The sequence below is a fragment of the Mesoplodon bidens genome (assembly GCF_964165515.1).
Source record: "Mesoplodon bidens genome assembly, chromosome: 4".
Taxonomy (NCBI): domain Eukaryota; kingdom Metazoa; phylum Chordata; class Mammalia; order Artiodactyla; family Ziphiidae; genus Mesoplodon; species Mesoplodon bidens.
This window is the reverse complement of record NC_138160.1, coordinates 144735659-144754275: the sequence shown is the minus strand read 5'-3', so window position 1 is coordinate 144754275 and position 18617 is coordinate 144735659. Positions and strand designations below refer to the sequence as shown.

Genomic DNA, 18617 nt, shown 5'->3' with positions numbered 1-18617 from the left:
ATAAATGGGACCAGCGAGTATATACTCTTCTTTTTTGTCTGGCTTCTTTCCCTTAGCAAAATTAGGAAGATTCGTTTATGTTGTTGCGTGTATTTGAGCCCTTCTGCTGCTCCTGGGGAAACTAAAGCACGTAGGGGTGTGGCTTGAAGGCGGAGTTTGTGGGAGTGGGTGTCACGCACAGGTTGGGCCCCCGACCGAGGCGGGTCTTGGGTGCGCAGCCCGCAGAGCAGCGCTCTGATCCTCTGGCGGACGTGGGCAGGTGCAAACCGCGTAGGGGCCCCGCCTGGGGGTCAGTCCCCCAGCGCAGGAGGGGGCGGGGCCGGAACCGGCGAGGGGCGGGGCCTGGCGCGGGCTTCCCGGCTCTGGGGCTTCCGATAAGGACCTCCAGGGGCTCGGCCGCGCCTGGGCTCTGCGATAAGGCGGGCGGTGCAGGGGGTCGCGGGGCGCCGCAGGGAGGCGCGGCGTCAGGAGGTCACAGCGCGGCCACGAGGGACTGGGGCCGGGCTTGGGCGGGGCGTCCGGCTGTGTCACGCCCGCCTCCCTCCCGGGGCCAGGGCCGCTAAAATGGCGGCGGCGGCGGCGGCGACACTGTCCCGCACAGGGCCCGGGGGCCTGGTCGCCGTGCCGGGGGCCCACTAGCGCCTTCCTGGGCGCCCGCGTCCTGGCCGCGTCCTGGCCCCTGGGGCGCTGAACGGGGCCCCTGGGGCCCTCGGTCGGCCCTCCCGGCGCGCCCATGAACTCCGTGTCGCCGGCCGCAGCTCAGTACCGGAGCGGCAGCCAGGAGGACGCGCGCAGCCCCGAGGGCCGCAGGCCACGGCGCCCCCGAACCCCGGACCCCAACGGCCTGGGGCCCTCCGGAGCCAGCGGCCCCGCTCTTGCGTTGCCCGGTACAGGCCCGGGGGAGCCGGACGAAGTGGACAAGTTTAAAGCGAAGTTCCTGACAGCCTGGAACAACGTCAAGTACGGTGAGGAGGGGGCGGGCCCCGGGGTTGGGTTCTGAGGTGGGAGCGAGCTGAGGGTTCAGGCGGGCCGGGGGCTTGGAGGTCGGTGGGAGTCAAGGAGAACCAGACCCTGCACCTGTCAGGTATTCCACCCTTTGTTCCCCTCCTGTGAGTCACCTGTGGGTAGGTCCCCCGCCCTGCCCTGCCCAGAGCGGGCCGCTGGCTGGCAGGTCCAAAGGGGAATGTGTTTACAAGCCTCAGTCGATTCTCCGTGTGACCTTGGGCAAGGTTTTTTGTTTCCCTGTGCCTCCATTTTCCTTCTCTGTAAAATGGGTACAGTAATCAGACGTGCTTTGATTCATCCCGAATTAACGGCAGACATGCATGTGGCTGTTACTAGGGGCTCCGCCTCCATCCAGGAGAAATGTAGCACGGATTCCCCAGAGCCTTCCCTGAGATAGGAACTAGGATAGTCCCCATCACACAGGTGGGAGAATTTAAGCGCTGTTGCTGCCCTGTTAGGTTGCGTGTCTGCCAAGCAAGTGCTTCATCTTGCTGGACACTGCCCCATGTCTCCCCAGGTTGGGTAGTCAAAAGCCGGACCAGCTTTAGCAAGATTTCCAGCGTCCACCTCTGTGGCCGCCGCTACCGCTTCGAGGGCGAGGGTGAGCTGGTGGCCCCTGGCTAGGGTTGGAGGAGTCCCCCAGGGGTGTTTCTCGTGGCAACTGACGAGTCTGCCCTTGTAGGTGACATCCAGCGTTTCCAGCGGGACTTTGTATCTCGCCTATGGTTCACATACCGCCGGGACTTCCCACCTCTCGCTGGGGGCTGCCTGACCTCCGACTGTGGCTGGGGATGCATGTTACGGAGTGGGCAGATGATGCTAGCTCAGGGACTGCTGCTGCACTTCCTGCCCAGAGGTGAGCGGTGGAGGGGGAAGGGCACAGTAGGAGCGTAGCGCCCACCACAGGTCAGCAGCGTTAGAACTGTTTGTAAACAAAGAGTTTAAAGTCATGTTAGAATTGCGTGTAAAGTAAGCTTGTGGGGGGGGGGCGGGGAGTGAGAGTTGTTTAGAAAATAAGTTGAAGGAATGTGAAAATTGTAGTTAAACACGGCATCTCTGGAGCGGTAAAGTTGTGTGTAAATCATGGATAGTGGGAACTGTGCCCCACCCTCTACACCATCGCCATTTGACTCTTAACTCCATCCCTACCAGACTGGACGTGGTCCCTGGGCGCGGGCCTGGGCCCCCCTGAGCCATCGGGGTTGGCCTCTCCCAACCGGTACCGTGGGCCTGCCCACTGGATGCCTTCACGCTGGGCCCAGGCTGCCCCTGAGCCGGAGCAGGAGCGCCGGCACCGGCAGATTGTATCCTGGTTCGCTGACCATCCCCGGGCCCCCTTCGGCCTACACCGGCTGGTGGAGCTTGGGCAGAGCTCGGGCAAGAAGGCGGGTGACTGGTATGGTCCGTCCCTGGTGGCGCACATACTCAGGTGAGGGCCGCTGCAGGGGACATGGGAGCTACTGGGTACCCCCAGGAGCTCAGGCCTTTCCTCCTGTCCCCAGGAAAGCTGTGGAGAGCTGCTCAGAGGTCACCCGCCTGGTGGTGTATGTTTCTCAGGACTGCACAGGTAAGGGGCTGGGAGCCAAGGTCACAGGGTTCTCACCCTGAGCCAGTCACTACCTCAGCTGCCTCTTAGGACCCACGTTCCTCAGATGCTGAAACAAGTTCTGCGGCAGAGGGACCCTTGGAAAGGATTCGAGGCCCACACTGGGTCGGGCTGCTCTGGATTCCTACCCTCCCTCTGGAACCAGGAGAGGAGACTTCAGGGGCTTCTCCCTGAGTGATAGAATAAAAGACATAAGGAATTCCTCTCGCAGGTCCAATTCACTCTTGTTCCAACATGTACGAAGGTTGGGTCTCTGCCTCATAGGGTTGTCATGAGGATTAAGTGAGTCAGTGATAAAAGTAAAACCCTTAGGATAATGCTTCTCACTTAGTAAGTATTCACTAAACATTAGCTATTATTATTATTATTCCCTCAAAAACAGTTCAGGAGAGCCTTTTTCTTAGTCTGTTAGGGCTGCTGTAACAAAAATACCATAGACCAGGGAATTCCCTGGCGGTCCAGTGGTTAGGACTCGGCGCTTTCACTGCCGGGGCCCTGGTTGATCCCCGGTCGGGGACTAATATCCCACAAGCTGCGCGGCATGGCCAAAAAAACAAAACAACACACAAAAAAATAGACTGGGTGGCTTGTGAACAACAGGAATTTATTTTTCATAATTCTGGAGGCTGGGAAGTCCAAGAACAAGGCACTGGCAGTTTTCGTGTCTGTTGGGAGCCCACTTCCTGGTTCATTTTGCTGTGTCTTCAGGTAGCAAAAGGGGCAAGCGAGCTCTCTGGGGTCCCTTTTATAAGGGCAGTGATTTCACTCCTAATCCCCTCCCAAAGGCCCCACTTCCTAATTCCATCACCTTGGGGGGTAAGATTTCAACATAAGAATTTAGAGGGGGGCACAAGCATTCAGACCGTAGCAGGTGCCTCCGGAAAGGATTGAATGCACTTTTCTGGGAGCCAGGAGGGGCCTCATATAGCCACAAGGGAGGAGGCGGGAGAGGAGTAACCCGCAGACGGGACTTGAGGGGGACACACAGGAACTTTCAGCTGACTGGCGGATTGCTCAGCGCTCCCATTTCCATCTTGGAAACCCAGGCGCAGAGTCGGGAAGGACTAGAGGCACTCTGGGCTGCGGGGAAGGCTCTCCAGCTTCTCCTAGCTTTACACTGTTTGTCTAAGTCTCAGGACATCAGTTGCCCTCTCTGTAAAATGGGGATGTCCACACCTGCCTGGAGGCCCTGGGATTGTCTGAGGGAGCTTGGGGTGGGGGGGACACTGGAAAGGTGCTTTTCTGCCGATGACAGGAGTGTCATCCCAAGAGGTTGCTCAGGCAGGGTTGGTCCTCTGAGGATGGAGGACCATACTCTGAGGCTTGAAGGGCCGGAGAGAATGTGACCTGCTGCCCTGTCCTTCCAGTGTACAAGGCGGATGTGGCACGCCTGGTGGCCAGGCCAGACCCCACAGCTGAGTGGAAGTCCGTGGTCATCCTGGTGCCAGTGCGGCTGGGTGGTGAGACTCTCAACCCCGTGTACGTGCCCTGCATGAAGGTAGGTTCTACCAGATTCTACCATGCCTCCTCCCAGGAGCCCTGCAGACTTTTTCAGCTTGGGTTAGGTGTTTATGCTTCCTTCATCTCTTCATCGGTTTATCCAGTAGTTATGGAGCACCAATTATGTGCCAAGAACTGTCCCAGCTGCTGGGGATTCAGAGGTGGACAGGCAACAACTGATGCCCTCTGGGAACAGACGTTATAATGGGGGAATAACAGGCAGTGTATGTGGAACCAAATTGACAGCTGTGGTGTTACAACTCAGACTCTAAAGGAACCAAAATTAACACGATGAAGGGCAGATGTGGGTGGCTGCACAGCCTAGGAAAGCCCCTCTCTAGCCAGAAGCAAGAGAGAAGCCAGAGGAGGAGTGTTCCAGGCAAAAGAAACAGCAAGGCTGGAAAGACCCTGATGTGTTTATACCCAGAATAAAGGCCAAAGATCTCTCCACAGCCCACAAGGCCCTGTACCATCTGCCCACATTCTACAACTCACTTCATTCTGCTCCAGCCACACAGGCCTCTTCACTGTTCTCAGAGGACACCTGCCTCAGAGCCTTTGCACTTGCTGTTCCCATCACTTGGAGCACTCTTTCCCGAGATGCACTCTTTATTTTTTTTAACATCTTTATTGGAGTATAACTGCTTTACAATGGTGTGTTAGTTTCTGCTCTATAACAAAGTGAATCAGCTATATGTATCCCAAGATGCACTCTTAACTCCCTTAACTCTTTGCTAAAACATCATCTCTCAATGAGGCCTTTTCCTGATTCCCCTATTTAAAATTGCAAAGCCTTCTTCCCGCCTTTATTCTTTCTCCAGAGTGTCACCGCCTTGTGACATGTGACCTAACTTGCTCATCTTGTTCCTTGTTCTCCCGCACTAGAACATCAGTTGCTTAAGGGCAGGGTTTTGTCTATCTTGGTCACTGCTACCCCCCAGGGCCTAGCACAGGCTTGGGTTTGCACACACTGGGCCTTTGCTATGCATTTGTTGACAGTGCTTACAGTGCTCACTGACAGCACCTGCTGTGGTTCCTTACCTTCACCCGCTTTCTTCCCTGCAGGAGCTCCTGCGTTCAGAGCTGTGCCTTGGCATCATGGGGGGCAAGCCACGCCACTCGCTGTACTTCATTGGCTATCAGGGTAGGCCCACCCCGTCCTGCTTCATCCCATCCCACCTTACCCTCTTCCACCCCTGCTCATGCTTCCTCCCCTGCAGATGACTTCCTCCTCTACCTGGACCCTCACTACTGCCAGCCCACTGTGGATGTCAGCCAGGCTGACTTCCCCCTAGAGGTGAGCTGGGATCCCCAGGGTGGGGTTGGAGGCCTGTGGAGGGTTCCCCCCGAGCCCCCCTTGTTTGTCTGCCCCAGTCCTTCCATTGCACCTCACCCCGCAAGATGGCCTTTGCCAAGATGGACCCGAGCTGTACTGTGGGGTTCTATGCTGGAGACAGGAAGGAGTTTGAGACGCTCTGCTCAGAGCTGACCAGGGTGAGCAAGGCATGCTGGAGGGTGGGAGGCAAAGGGCAGGGCTAGGGTAGAAGAGGAACAGAGGCTTTGAGGCCAGCAGGCCTGGCAACGCCACGTCCAGGCTATGTTGTTAAGATTATTATCCTGACCACAAGCTGCAAGAGCCCAGCTCTAATTAGAGCAAAAAGAGGCATGAAATGAAAAATTTAAGGGGACAGCTGCTTCCAGGGGGTCAAGTGGTAGGACCCTGCCTTGTCCTTTGGCTCTGTTTTCCTATCAAGGCTTTACCCTTATGGTGGCAAGAAGTGGCCACCAGGCTCTCTGGGCACCTACTATTTAGTTGAGTGGAAAGGGAGCCCCACCTTCTCAGCAGATAGAGAAAATCCCACAGCTGTGGTTCATTGGCTGCAGAGGGTCATGTGCTCATCACTGAGCCAATCACTATAGCCAGGGCACAGAAGGTGCTGATTGGCTGGCCTACATCACTGCCCTGGAGGGATGGAAGTTGAGTTCAGGAAGCACCTGATAAACATACCTGTTAAGACAATTATACCTACTAGGATAATTAACATGGCTTGGGGCCTGAGCTGTTCTCTCTCCTCCCACCAGGTCCTCAGCTCCTCCTCAGCCACAGAGCGATACCCCATGTTCACCCTGGTTGAGGGCCATGCTCAGGACCACAGCCTGGACGACCTCTGCTCCCAGCCCTCCCAGCCGACACTGCGGCTCCCTCGCACAGGCCGGCTCCTCAAGGCTAAACGCCCAAGCTCTGAGGACTTTGTGTTTTTATAAAGGGAGGGGATGAGGGAGAAGACATGACCCTATTTATTTTTTTATTTATGTCACTCTGGGTGTGGGAGCTTGAACTCCCCCCCTGACAAGTGCAGCTGAGAGCAGTCCAGGAAGCCTCCGGGCCGGGGCCATTCAGCCAGGAACAGAGCCTGCACACCTGCCTCCCACCAGCCAGGCCCTCCTCACTGGGCAGGGAGGGAGGGCCCCCGGGCACCCACTCAGGGCCTGACTCAGTACTGTAGTTTGCACTGGACCGTCCATGCCCCTCACCGGTCCCAACGCCCCCATCCTGCCAAGGGCTGGTGGGAGGGAGGAGGGGCTGTGACCAATGGGGGCTAATAAAGCCGTTTGACTTGACCTTGGCTATGGCTGGGCCCAGCATTTGAGGGATGGGGCTCAGGGTATGTCTCGAGGTGAGGTTCCAAGTCATCTGGAGAAGCTTATTGAGTAGGCCTCAGGTTTCACATCTCTAAGATGGGAAGACTCCCTTGCCCACAGGTAGATTAGAGGGTCTATACAGTCGATAAGAGGGGGCTTGATTGAAGGGGAGGAGCCCCAAGGCCCCTGCAGGCTCCCTTGAGCTCAGGGGTGGCTCTTAGGCCTCTGCTGCTTCCTCCGTTGCCGGCCCAGCTGGCGGAAGTGCAGCCGTTTGGGGTTGAGGCCAAAGGCCTGCAGTCTCTGGCGGCTGAACTCACATCCACCAAGTGTTACTGTGGGGCCCAGGAGACGTGCCTTCTTGCCCCTCCTCTGCCTCTGGGGGGCCGGCTTCTCGGTGGGTGTCACAGGGGCTGCCTCTTCCTGTACTGGGGGGCTCTCAGGCTGGGGCCACTTCCCACAGGCCCCATCGGGTGCCAGCAGCTGCCCCTGTGGGCCAGCTTTGTCTCTTTGTGGCTTCCCTGTGGCTTCTGTGGGCATCTCAGTCCTGGAGGAGGAAGGCGTGGCTCAGCCCAGGCCAGTCACAGGCTTTCCATCCCCCATTTTTACAGATGTGAAAAGGGGAGGCTCAGAATTCGGGGGGCCTGGACTTCCTTGGTGGTCCAGTGGTTAAGACTCCGTGCCTCCACTGCAGGGGGCGCGGGTTCAATCCCTGGTCGGGGAACTGAGATCCCACATGCCGCATGGCGCGGCCAAAACTAAAAAAAACACAATTCAGGGGCCTGCCTGGGACTCAAACGTGGGTCTGATGCAATACCAAACTGGGATTTTTCTATTGAACTCTGAGGCTGGATTGTGTCACTGATAATTTTGATTGTTGAGCCTGAGCCTGCACTAAGCTCTTCACACAAATTAACTCATTTTAGCTTTACATCAACTCCATGAGCTTTTATCACTCCTGATTTATAGATCAGGAAATAACAGGCATAATAACAAGAGCTAATACCTATCCAGAACTTGCACTGTACCTGAATTAACTTAATCCTCAAAAAAAAGAAAAACCCAACAAGAAGTGAGCCATCTTTATCTCCATTTTATAAATAAGGAAGCAGGCCCAGAGAGGGAAAGTGACTTGCCCAACATCACACAGCTACAGCCCAGCCAGGACTTGATACGCAGGTATCAGAGAAGAGAAACCCCATTCCCAAGGTCATGTGACAGATGGCTGACAGCATGACTCAAACCTGGGCCTGGCAGGCTCCCAAGCCCACCCACCCCCTACAACCAGCAATACTTACTCCTCTGGGCAGAGTGACTTGAAGATCTGCCTCTTTTTCCATACGTTCTGGGCCTTCTGGCTGTACGCCCTCCTGTCAAGCAGCTCCTCCTGCTCCGACCTGCAGGCAGCTGGGTGCTCTGGGTGGTGCCCATGCTTGCCTTCAGCCTGCCCGCCCCTCCCCCCGGGGCACCTGGCCCAGTCCCACCCCATCACCTGTACATGCAGGTCTTCTTCAAGGAGCACCACCGGTTCAGCTCCTTGTCATCGGCAGTGAGGATCTGCAAGGTCAGGGAGAGTGGGGTCCTGCTCGTGAGCCCCATGGGGCCCTGACCCTTAAGCCTTAGTCACCTCATGGGTCAAAGCAGGGTAATGCTAGTTCCACCCAGCAGAAATGTCATGATGGTGAGAAAGAACTGATTTCTGCAGAAGCTAATTGATTTTTTTGTTGTTGGGGGCATCAGATGGGGAAACTGCGGCTCAAAGAGGGGATCCTTGCCCCAAGTCACATGGCCAGGAAGTGGCTACTCTCAGATTACAATTTGGGCCCTTGAGCCCTGACCCCATGCACTGTGGTCCCAGCAGCCTCAGACCAGGGCAGGGGTCTCCATGCCAATGACTGGGTTTGCTAATTACAGATGAGGCCCAGGTTCCTCACTTATGAGTTGGGCACCCCCTTAGAACCTACTGGAAGGTCATCAGGAAGATGAAGTGAATGCAGATGTTATAAGCTCAATAAACATCGTCTATTTTTACTGTCAAGCATCCATAACCATTGTGGCTAAGGCGCAAATGACATTCAAAGCATATGTTTTTCACATCCACATCCATGAGGTGGGGCTCTTATGAGGCCCATTTTACAGACGGGGAAACCCAGGCACAGAGGCTCTAGTCACATGTCCAAGGTTATACAGCTGGTGAGCGGCTGAGCCAGGATTTGAACCTGTGTCAAGTCTTAATGGTCACCCTGCTGCCGATATACGGTAACAGAATTAAAACTAATATTTACTGGGGCCTGCTGTGGGCAAAGCACTGTTTCAGCCCCTGCCTCACAGAAACCCCTTGAGGCAGGTAATATTATTAGTACTGTCATTAGCACTATCATTCCTATTGTTTTCGAGATGAAAAAACAGGCCATGTCACAGCACAGATGGCTCCAGGCTCCCCCTTGCCTAGCGGGTGCCCCCAGGGTCCCACCTCCTCGGTGCTGAGCCCGAAGTCACAGGGCACCACCATGCGGTACTTGAAGCGACAGGGCAGGTCATCGATGATGTCCTCGTAGTCCAGCCGGTAATACTCGTCCAGGTACTCCTCAAATGTCTTGTCCCCTGAGCGGGGACAGAGCCAGGCTGCCAGGGTGTGCCGGGCCCTGTGGAGCCCCTGCCTGCCCACGGCCACCCACCCGGGCCTCACCAGGGTCAAACACGGGCTTCTCCTGCCCCACGGCTGTGGCGAAAGGCGACTTTCGCTTCTTCTTGCCCAACGAAGGAGCCTTGCGCTGCTTCTTCTGAGGCTGGCTGGGGTCATAGTCGGCATCCATCTGTCGGGATGCGCAGGTCAGGCCTGCCCTTGCGGTCCTCGGGACCCTCTGAGGACCCCCAGAGCCCCGCGCCCAGGGCACCTACATTGAAGTCGGGGTCCTCGCAGTGCGGCTCCTGCTGGCTCCAAGCTCCACCCTGCTCCGGCCCAGCCCACGTGTCCCAGTTCCAGTCGTCTGATTCCAGAGGACAGGCAGGCAGGGGTGGGCCGGGGGGGTCAGGTCAGGCCAAGCAGTCCCCGCCCCCAGCCCACTGCCCCAGGTGACCTCACCTTCAAGCCCTTCCTCTTCCTCAAACTGTGGCTTCTCCTCCTCCATGGTTCCATAGAACTTGTCCCCGAAGCACTTCTGCAGGGTTGGGGCCGCGAGGGTGAGCAGGGCCCACTCCCCCCAGATGGCAGTACTCCTGCACCTTACATGGCCTCGCAGCACTCCCCTCAGCTCCTGATGTCGGGGGAACCCTGTGTGTCTGGGCCCCTCCACACCCACTTTTGGCTCATCTTGTCCCCTTGACCCCCGTGCTCTCTGCCCCCTGTTCCACTGGCTGGCAAAGGCAGATATTGCTAACCATGCCATTTATAAGCACCTACTACATGCTGGACGCTGGGCTGCATCTCACTATGTTCTCACAAGCTCCCCAAGAGACAGAAACTACTGCCAAATATTGAGAAGCTGAAGCTCAGGACTGAGAAGCTTCTAGAAAGTGAAGGCTGAACTCCAACCACACAGCACTCACACACTCCAGTTTTCACCTGGCCCACCTATGCATCCTTAGTCTCCTTCCTTGACCTCCCAGGCTTAGTCAGGGGCAGCTTTGCGGTGCCTGTGATCCCCAGTGCTCTCCCATCCAGCCCTCATCGCCTGTTCCAATGGCCTGAAGCTGTGTTTCCCCAAATCCAACAACAAACACTAACGGCTCAATGAATGAGTTTAAAGGAAATACCATAACCCACAGTTCCTTGAGCATTTACCAAGTTAATTAACATTTACTATTCCTCTCAGGCTATCTTTACAACAGCCCTGACGTAAATGCTGCAGTTAGACTCACTTTATAGACAGAGACACAGGGTCAGAGAGGTCAAGTCACTTTTCTGAGGCCACACAGCCAGGAAGGGACTGCTGATTCCAGAGCCACGCTCTGAGCACTCGGCTGCACAGCCGGGCTGGGGCTCTGGGGCCACACCTGCATGAGCTGGTCGTGCTGGGCGGGGTCAAAGTCGTCCTCGAGGTCCTGCTCCTCAAAGCCCAGTGTCTCGTTGCCTGTGACCTGCCGCAGCCTCTCCAGCTTGGCCAGAATCTCCTTCCTCTTCAGGTTCTTCAGCTGCTTGAGTTCCTCCTGCTTCTTCGCTTTCTCCTGCAGGCGGCAGTTCACGGGAGAGGGAGGGAATGGGCTCCCCCCTCCCCCCGCAGGCTGGGCCCCGCCTCCTCACAGCGCACCACCCCAACAGACACTCACCCTCCTCTTTCGCTCCCGTGTCTCTTCCCTCCTCTCCTTCCTGCGCTCGTCCTTTTGGCGCACGGAGGATGCGATGTTCCGAGGATAGGTCTTGACCTGTGGGCAGCAGAGATGATTCCAGGCTCTCCCGGCCTGGACCCTGCGGGCCAGGTCCTCCCCGGAGCTGGCACTGGCCACCCACCGAGGCAGCGTCTGGCTCCTCGAAGCGGAAGTTGTACTTGTGCTCAAAGTCCTCCTGTTTCTTCAGGAACAGCTCACCCTCGTCTGAGGAGTCGTCCACGGCCAGCTGGACCGGGGGGCCAGGGACCCTGAGGGACGAGATGGGATGGGACTGGGGGCGTCAGCCGAGCTCCTGCACTCCTGTGTACCAGCATATTAACTCATTTAATCCTCACAAGAACCCTCTGCTAGGGTGCCGCTGTTACCCCCATTTACAGATGGGAAAACCGAAGCATGGAAATCCAGTGGCAGGGCCCCCTGGCTCCAGAGCCCACACTCGGCAGCTTTTCCTCAAGAAAGGCTAACTCTGGGGAATTCCCTGGTGGTCCAGTGGTTAAGACTCACACTTCCACTGCAGGGGCCACAGGTTCAATCCCTGGTTGGGGAACTAAGATCCTGCATGCCACACAGCGCAGCCAAAAAGAAAAAGAAAAGAAAAGAAAGGCTAACTCTGCTACCATCTATGTGAAAAAGTGTAAACGCCTGGTGCCTTTTCCCTTCTGGCCAGTGCTGGCTCCAGGCCCCTGGGGGACATGGCTACTCACCCTTCTTCTCCTTCCTCCTCTTCCTCCTCATCTCCCTCCTCCTCATAGCGTTTGTTGAGGATGTAATCCCGCAGGAAGCGCTCCCCCTCATCCAGCTCTGGGTTGTTCCAATATTCCTTGAGGTGAGTCTAAGGGTAAAGGGGGGGTAATAGGACCCGGATCAGGGACTCGGGGACAGGGAAGGAGCACAGATGTGGGCACCCAGTGGATTTGAGTGACTGCAGCTTCACAGCCGGCCTATGAAGTAGGTGGGCTAATCCTCGTTTTATAGATGTAGAAGCTGAGGCCCAGAGAGGGACACACCCCATCTTTGGAGAATGTGCTCCTGGCTACCCTCTCAAGGGCCGGTTTCCAGGGAAAGGTTGGATGGAGGCAGACCAGGTAGTTCAGTGGGTCAGGGACCAAGAATGGGAGCTCACCAGTTCTTTCAGGGTGTCGGGGTTCTGAATCTCCTTCTGCCCCTTCAGCCACTCGATGTAATCAGCATCCTCCTGGGCCTGGGGGGAAGGCCAGCGCTGAGGGTCTGTGGGAGCCCTGGGGCCCCCTCTCTGCCACCAGCCCCCGTCTAGCTGGGCCCCAGCACCCACCTTCTCCTCTCTGCTTTTAGCGCGTTTCTGCAGCAACCCGGAGCCACCTTCCCCGGCACTGTCCTCGTCCTCACTGTCCTCCACAAATGCCCGGAAGCTGCCCATGCGAGAGAACAAGCCTCAGAACGGGTGGGCTGGCCCTGCCCGTTGCCCCAAGACAAGCCCCGTCTACTAATCCCTGAGCTCGTCCTGACAAGCCCAGAGCTGTGCTGTGACATAGAGCCCATGACCAACCCCATATCACAGATGCAGAAACTGAGGCCCAGAGCTAGCAAACGATGTGCCCAAGGGCACACAGCCATTAAGGGACAGAGCTGATTTGAACCCAGGCCCACCCAACCTCAGAGCCTCAACTCCTTTCCATCTGGCCACTCAGCCAGCCCCAGGGCTCACCTTTCCTTCAGCTGTTTCTGTTCTTCCACATAACTTTTCGATGAGGTCTGCTGCAGAGAGAGTGACATGGGCCTCAGGCCCAGCCCTGAGGCTCCAAGCGCCCCCAAGCCCCCCACCCAGCCTCCACCCCACTCACTTGGAGTCTCTGATTGGAGGCCTCCCCGTCTGAATTCTCCTCATCGACATATTTGCTGTGTGAAGAAGGAAGAAGGCTTCAGAATAGACGCCCCATGGCCTGTCTGTCCCCATGGGGTAGGGGGCTGTTAAGAGCAACAGCTGGTGGAGGGGGCAGTGGGGTGCAGGCAGGTCACCAAGGCTCCTGCTCTCCAGGGTTCCCTCAACTCTGGTGAGTCACCAGCTTCTTCCCACCCCTGCCCCTAAGTGCTTGATGTGTCCACCTACCCTAGGAAGGTGGGAGCTGAGGGGTCAGGCTTTCTCCTTACCCTCCCTTCTCCAAGATAACCTTCCTCTCGTAGTCCTTCAGGTACATGGGCTGCACCTTCTTTTGCTTCTCTTCAGCTGCTGGCTCCTCCTTACTGTCCGAGGACGATGCTGCGGGGACACCAGAAGACACCTGCCATCACCCACATCCACAAACCCCTTCCTCCCCCAGGCAGAGAGTAAGACTATGCTGGGCCAGAGTCAGACCGAGGTTTCAAATCCCCGAGCCACTAGTTCCCAGCTATCAAAGAGGCATCATACTTACTACTACCTGGAAGTACTTGGCAGTGATCATTCAGTGAATAATTCACACTCAGAACAGGGCCAAGCACACAGCCGTTATTAATAACAACAGGTCTTAACCTAAGACACTCTGCTAAGTGTTTTTTTTTTTTTTTTTTTTTTTTTGCGGTAGGCGGGCCTCTCACTGTTGTGGCCTCTCCCCTTGCGGAGCACAGGCTCCGGACGCACAGGCTCAGCGGCCATGGCTCACGGGCCTAGCCGCTCTGCGGCATGTGGGATCTTCCCAGACCGGGGCATGAACCCGTGTCCCCTGCATCGGCAGGCGGACTCTCAACCACTGCGCCACCAGGGAAGCCCTAAGTGGTTTTTTTGTTTTGTTTTTTTTGCCTTGCCGCGTGGCATGCCGGATCTTAGTTCCCCACCAGGGATTGAACCCGTTCCCCCTGCAGTAGAAGAATGGAGTCTTAACCAGTGGACTGCCAGGGAAGTCCCTTTGCTAATCAGTTTTGATGTGTGTGGAGATCCATTAAACAGTCACAACCGCCTATAAAGCAATGAGGAATCTGGGCCTCAGGAGAAGTAGTCCCAGACCTGTTCTCTGATAGAAGGTGGCATCTTTCTGATAGATGCGCGGATCCTTCTTCTTCAGTAAGGAGAGGGTCTTGTAAAAGTCACGCTCCTGCTGAGTGTCAAATTCCTAGGGCAGGAAACGGGGTGGGGACAGACTTCAGAAAGGGGCTGTGACGGGGGCAGTAAGCAACCGGGGCAGGTGGGCTGAGAGTGTGTGGGAATTAGTGTGCATAGAGGGGTATATATTAGGAGAAAGGGGGGGAATCCGGCTGGGTAGAGGCAGGTGGGGGTGGAGGGCTGGATGTGAATTAGGGTGAGTGATCAGTTAGGTGGAGGAAGGAGAGGGGACCTCTTGGGGGTGGGCCACACATAGGTAACGGATATGAGACAGAGGAAGGTAGCAGGCAAGGGGGTGGGTGGTACTTTCTGGTATCAACAAGGGATAGACAACCTAGGGGCAAGTGGACAGAGGGCACATAAGAACAGAGAGGAAGGGCTGGACTGCTCAGTGAGGCTGGGAAGATCAGGGCTGATATGGGGAAAAGCTGGGTGCCCCATGTGGCAGAGGGATGCCCCACTCTGGGAACAGAGGCAGACACGGAGAAACGGTTAAACTGGTAGGGACGAAAATGTGGACACAGGGTTCACACCTCACAGATCAAGATGGGCAGGTAGATCCGAGGTAGGGGAGGGGAAGTAGGGGAGATCTGCCCACTCCCTGGGGATGGGGAGGGCGCTGTCGGTCCCTCATGGAAATGGGGGGTGGGAGATGGACGCTCCCGTTCGGCGCGATGGGGTTGGGGGCTAGCCGCCCCATATAAGTCGGGGCCGGGATGCGGTGGGGGGCTTGGACACCTCCCGCAAGTCCGGGAGGGAGGCGGGGAAGCTCACCACGCGCTCGTCGCCGGAGTCAGACTCGGAGCTGGAGTCGCCGCAGCTGTCCCTATTCCCATAGCGATCTTTCACTGTGGGGCACAGATGGGATCCCCCCAGCTCAGCCTGGGGGACCAGATCAACCCCCACTTCCCGACCGCCCTGCACGCGCCGGCGCCCCGCACTCACGCCGCTGCAGCTCCTCGCGCTCCCGGTAGCGGCCGTACCGCGCGGCGAACGCCGCGTTCACCCGCAGGGGTGACGACCCGCGCGGCTCCGGCATGGCGGCTCTACGACCCACTGCGCACGCGTGTGGAGAGGCCCCACCCCCCAGAAGGCGGGGCTACTCACTAGCTAGCTTTAAATGGGGCGGAGCCTCATGGGCCGCACCTAACCCCGCCCCGGGTCCTTCCGGGATCCCTAGCCCGGTGACCGCAGTCCCCGCCCATGGGCCACGCCTCTGCGGGGAAGGCTGCAGCCACCGCCCACCCCACTCCCCCACCCGCCGGGGCTCCCGGCACCCAGCTGACATCTGGGGGCCCTTTCTCCACTCGCGGTTTCCTGCCTCCCTTCCGTTCCGACAGCGCAAACCGCTGCCCCACCCAGCTCACTCACGGTGGCGCCCTGGGAATTACCACTCTCTCCCCTCCCCCAAAGCATCCAGGATCCGCGACCCCGGTGCCCACCCCCACAAACATCCTGAACACGCGACATCGCAGCCTCAAAAATCAGAAGCCACCGGCGCTGTGATCATGCACAAGTCTTAATTTAATGGGTAAAAACATTAAATTACACACACAACAATTTCTTCCATAAATCATAATAAATAGACTTTTTTTTTTTCTTTAACGCTGTACAAGGGACTGGAAACCAAGCTTTCAACGAAATATGAATGAACTCATACTACCCTTTTATTGATTTGGAACACTCCCCCCTCCCCCATGCCGGAAAGCAGTGTGCACACTTGAGGTCTCTCTCTGGGTACAGCCAGCCAAGGTCGACAGGTTCCAGGAGCCTTGGAAGCGATGACCTCACTCTAGGGCTGGGGCTTTAAACGCTCTGCCCTTGGGACTCGTCTGTAGCCCCAGCAGTCGGGGCGTGGAGGAAACCGAACCGTTTAGGTGGCTGTTGCCTGCAGGAGCCCTTCTCTGCCCAACACACCAAAAGGGGTGAGAAAAAAAAAATGAGAAATGTACCTCGAACACACACACCCCAGAAATCAACACCAACAAGCCACAAACTGGTGCCCCTCGGCAGTGGGCAGGAGGAAGAAAGGGAGAAAGTGTTTCTTCCCTCCTCTTCTGACACAGAACCCAGCCGGGTCCTGCTGCCGGAGTGGGTGGCCCCAGGTCACAGTGGTGCCACCGTGTGCCACTGCAGTATGTCCATGAGATCCTTAGCGCCTCTTCCCCTTGCCAGCTCCAGAGGTGTGAGCCCCCTGGCGTCCCTGTGATGAAGATCGGACTCGGCAGCCAGGAAGCCGACCACAGCCGTGTGGCCTTCTCTCACTGCCAGATGGATGGGGAGGGCCCCGGTGCCATCAGGTGCATTGACATCAGCGCCATGCTCCACCAACACTTTCAGGGTGTCAAGGAATCCAGTGCGGGCTGCATCATGGGCTGGAGTGGTGCCGGAGGCATCCTGGACGTTGGGGCTGGCACCTTGCTTCAGGAGCTCCAGGGCGATGGTGGGGCTGCCAAACATCATGACCTGTTCGGGGGGTAGAGGGTCAGGGGGTCTCCAAAGGAGGAGGTCCAGGAAAATGGGTGACTGCAGAGAGGGGTCATTCAGGAGTAGAGAATGCCAGAGACGAGGTCCTCTAGCGAACGAGAAACTTCAGGGAACATAAACTCCCAGGCAGCTGTTGAGACCCCACAGAAGAAGATCTGGGAATAAGGACCCTCAAAAAACTGGTCACCCCCCCAAGGATAATACACTCCCCCTAGGGTATAGCCCCATGGACACTTTCAAGGAACCTGAGACCCTCCCCCAAGGAACCAGAGACACTTCTCTCCACAGATGGGAAATCATCAGGAAATATGAAACTCCCGCCAGGAAACAGACCTCAGAGAATAGCCCCCTCAAGGGAAAGTAGATGGCCAGGGAATTTGAAACTCCATCTCCATGGAATTTCCCCCTCCCATATAGTGAGGATGCTCCCAAAGGTACCTGACCCTCTCAAGAAATGGGGTTCCCCTTTTGTAAATGTCCCCAAGAGAAGAGGGACTCCCATGCAATCTGTAACTATTCCCTTACTGGGATCCCCCCAATAATATGCCAATATGAAAATCCCGCGGGAATGGAGATTCCCCGCCCCCCCCAGAAACTGGATACCTCTCAGAGAACCCCCCAGAAAATGAGGACACCCTGGAAACATGAATCTTTTCTTCCTGCGGTCGGATCCTCCATGCAAGCTCCAAGAAACCAGAGCCGTCCTCATGAAACCGGGATCCAAAGAAGCTGAACGCTCACCCAAGGAATACGAACTTCTCTAGGGAAACTGAATCCTCCGCAATCAGAGAACGAGGAATACTCCAAAGATGGAAAGTTCTCCCCTCCCCCAACCTAACCCCATCCACCACCCACCTAAGAAAGGGGACATCAGGGAGCCAAGTCAGCCCAGCGATGGAGGAACAGACCCCAGTCGGCTACCAACGGGAACAAGGGGAGAAGAGGGAAAGTGTCTGGGGTCCCGGTCCTCGCCCCGCTCCCCTCCTCGCCCTCGCTGCGGGCGGGCCGGGCCTCACCTGCAGCGCCGTCTTGCCAAAGCGGTTCAGGGCGTCGGGGTGCACCAGCTCGCGGTGCAGAAGGCGGCGCACCTCCTGCACGTCTCCCCGGGCCGCCGCCCCGCTCAGCCGGTCGCCGGCGCGGACCTCCTCCAGCAGCATGTCGATATTTGCGGCCTGCGAAGCCCCCCGCCCCACCCCGACGCGGTCAGTGCGGGGGAGCCCACCGGCGCTGGCCCGAACAACCCTCCCACAGCGTCCCCGGCCTGCGCGAGGCTCCTGGTCCGACTCGCCAGTCCGGGGCTCCTGCGCGACCCCCGCCCTCTCAGCCGGCTCCTCCCCCTGTCGGCCGGTGGGCCCGGGCCCAACCCTCCGAGGCCCGCAGCGCCCGGCCCGGCGCCCGCCCCTTGGGGGCCGGGTCACCCCCAACTCACCCTCCCTCCTCCTCGACGGGCGGGGTCTGTTCTGAGCAGACGCCGACGCCGCAGCCGAGCCGGCCGCCAGGGGGCGGAGCCAGCGCGCTTGGGGTCCCGCCCCCGGACGCCGCGGATTCGTTTTCTTAAGAACTCTCTAGGTTGTAGCCCAGCTGCATTGCCCAGCTCTGGACCCTGTAGTGCCCCGCCCACTCGGCCAGCGCAGCCAATGGCCACGCATCGCCAGGGAGGCTGTGCGCGCCGGCGTGGGCGGGTCCACTTCTGATTGGACGAACTGCGGCGACCGGTAGACCGCCGGCAATGGCGGGGTTTTCGGTTTTTCAAATGCGCCGGGCGGGCGGGAAAGAGGGCCGGTTTAACTGACCCAGGGGAGAAAGGTCAGGAGCAGAGTAGCGCGGGCCGCTCCGGGACCTCGGCACCTCCGAGGGAAAGGGAGGCAGGGCTGCGGCCGCCCTGTTCGGAGTTCTACCGTGCGATAAGTATTTATTAGCTCTTACTGTGCTGAGCGCTTTATTTGATTCATTCACTCTCTGTGCAGGAACCGTTCTCTGTGTGCAGGAACCCGG

General features: G+C 57.6%; 3 protein-coding genes across 7 annotated transcripts; 1 reads left to right on the top strand and 2 right to left on the bottom strand.

The window, feature by feature from the left end:
• The first annotated feature begins 558 nt into the window (after positions 1-558).
• Positions 559-6733, top strand: ATG4D (autophagy related 4D cysteine peptidase). 4 transcript variants are annotated; one of them, XM_081232198.1, is made up of 10 exons: positions 559-965; positions 1523-1606; positions 1688-1861; positions 2158-2434; positions 2508-2572; positions 3979-4109; positions 5177-5255; positions 5332-5408; positions 5486-5605; positions 6194-6733. In XM_081232198.1, the coding sequence occupies exons 1-10, from the start codon at positions 734-736 to the stop codon at positions 6374-6376; spliced, it is 1422 nt and encodes a 473-aa protein (XP_081088324.1). In that variant the 5' UTR covers positions 559-733; the 3' UTR covers positions 6377-6733. The 4 variants fall into 4 exon arrangements, with proteins under 4 accessions (XP_081088324.1, XP_081088325.1, XP_081088326.1 ...); XM_081232199.1 differs by lacking the exon at positions 1523-1606; XM_081232200.1 differs by lacking the exon at positions 5486-5605.
• Positions 6404-15187, bottom strand: KRI1 (KRI1 homolog). 2 transcript variants are annotated; one of them, XM_081232158.1, is made up of 19 exons: positions 15081-15187; positions 14910-14983; positions 14040-14145; positions 13208-13316; positions 12901-12955; positions 12765-12814; positions 12372-12468; positions 12204-12281; positions 11785-11912; positions 11202-11328; positions 11021-11116; positions 10748-10918; positions 9837-9912; positions 9653-9741; positions 9441-9567; positions 9225-9355; positions 8244-8308; positions 8050-8148; positions 6404-7298 (listed from the first exon to the last, which is right to left on the bottom strand). In XM_081232158.1, exons 1-19 carry the CDS (start codon positions 15172-15174, stop codon positions 6959-6961), a joined length of 2112 nt encoding a protein of 703 aa, XP_081088284.1. In that variant the 5' UTR covers positions 15175-15187; the 3' UTR covers positions 6404-6958. The 2 variants fall into 2 exon arrangements, with proteins under 2 accessions (XP_081088284.1, XP_081088285.1); XM_081232159.1 differs by having other exon boundaries at positions 12765-12811.
• Positions 15188-15641: 454 nt separating this feature from the next.
• CDKN2D (cyclin dependent kinase inhibitor 2D) lies at positions 15642-18149 on the bottom strand. Its single transcript, XM_081232261.1, has 3 exons — positions 18052-18149; positions 17639-17794; positions 15642-16601 (listed from the first exon to the last, which is right to left on the bottom strand). The coding sequence occupies exons 2-3, from the start codon at positions 17777-17779 to the stop codon at positions 16242-16244; spliced, it is 501 nt and encodes a 166-aa protein (XP_081088387.1). The 5' UTR covers positions 17780-17794; positions 18052-18149; the 3' UTR covers positions 15642-16241.
• Between the last annotated feature and the right edge of the window lie 468 nt (positions 18150-18617).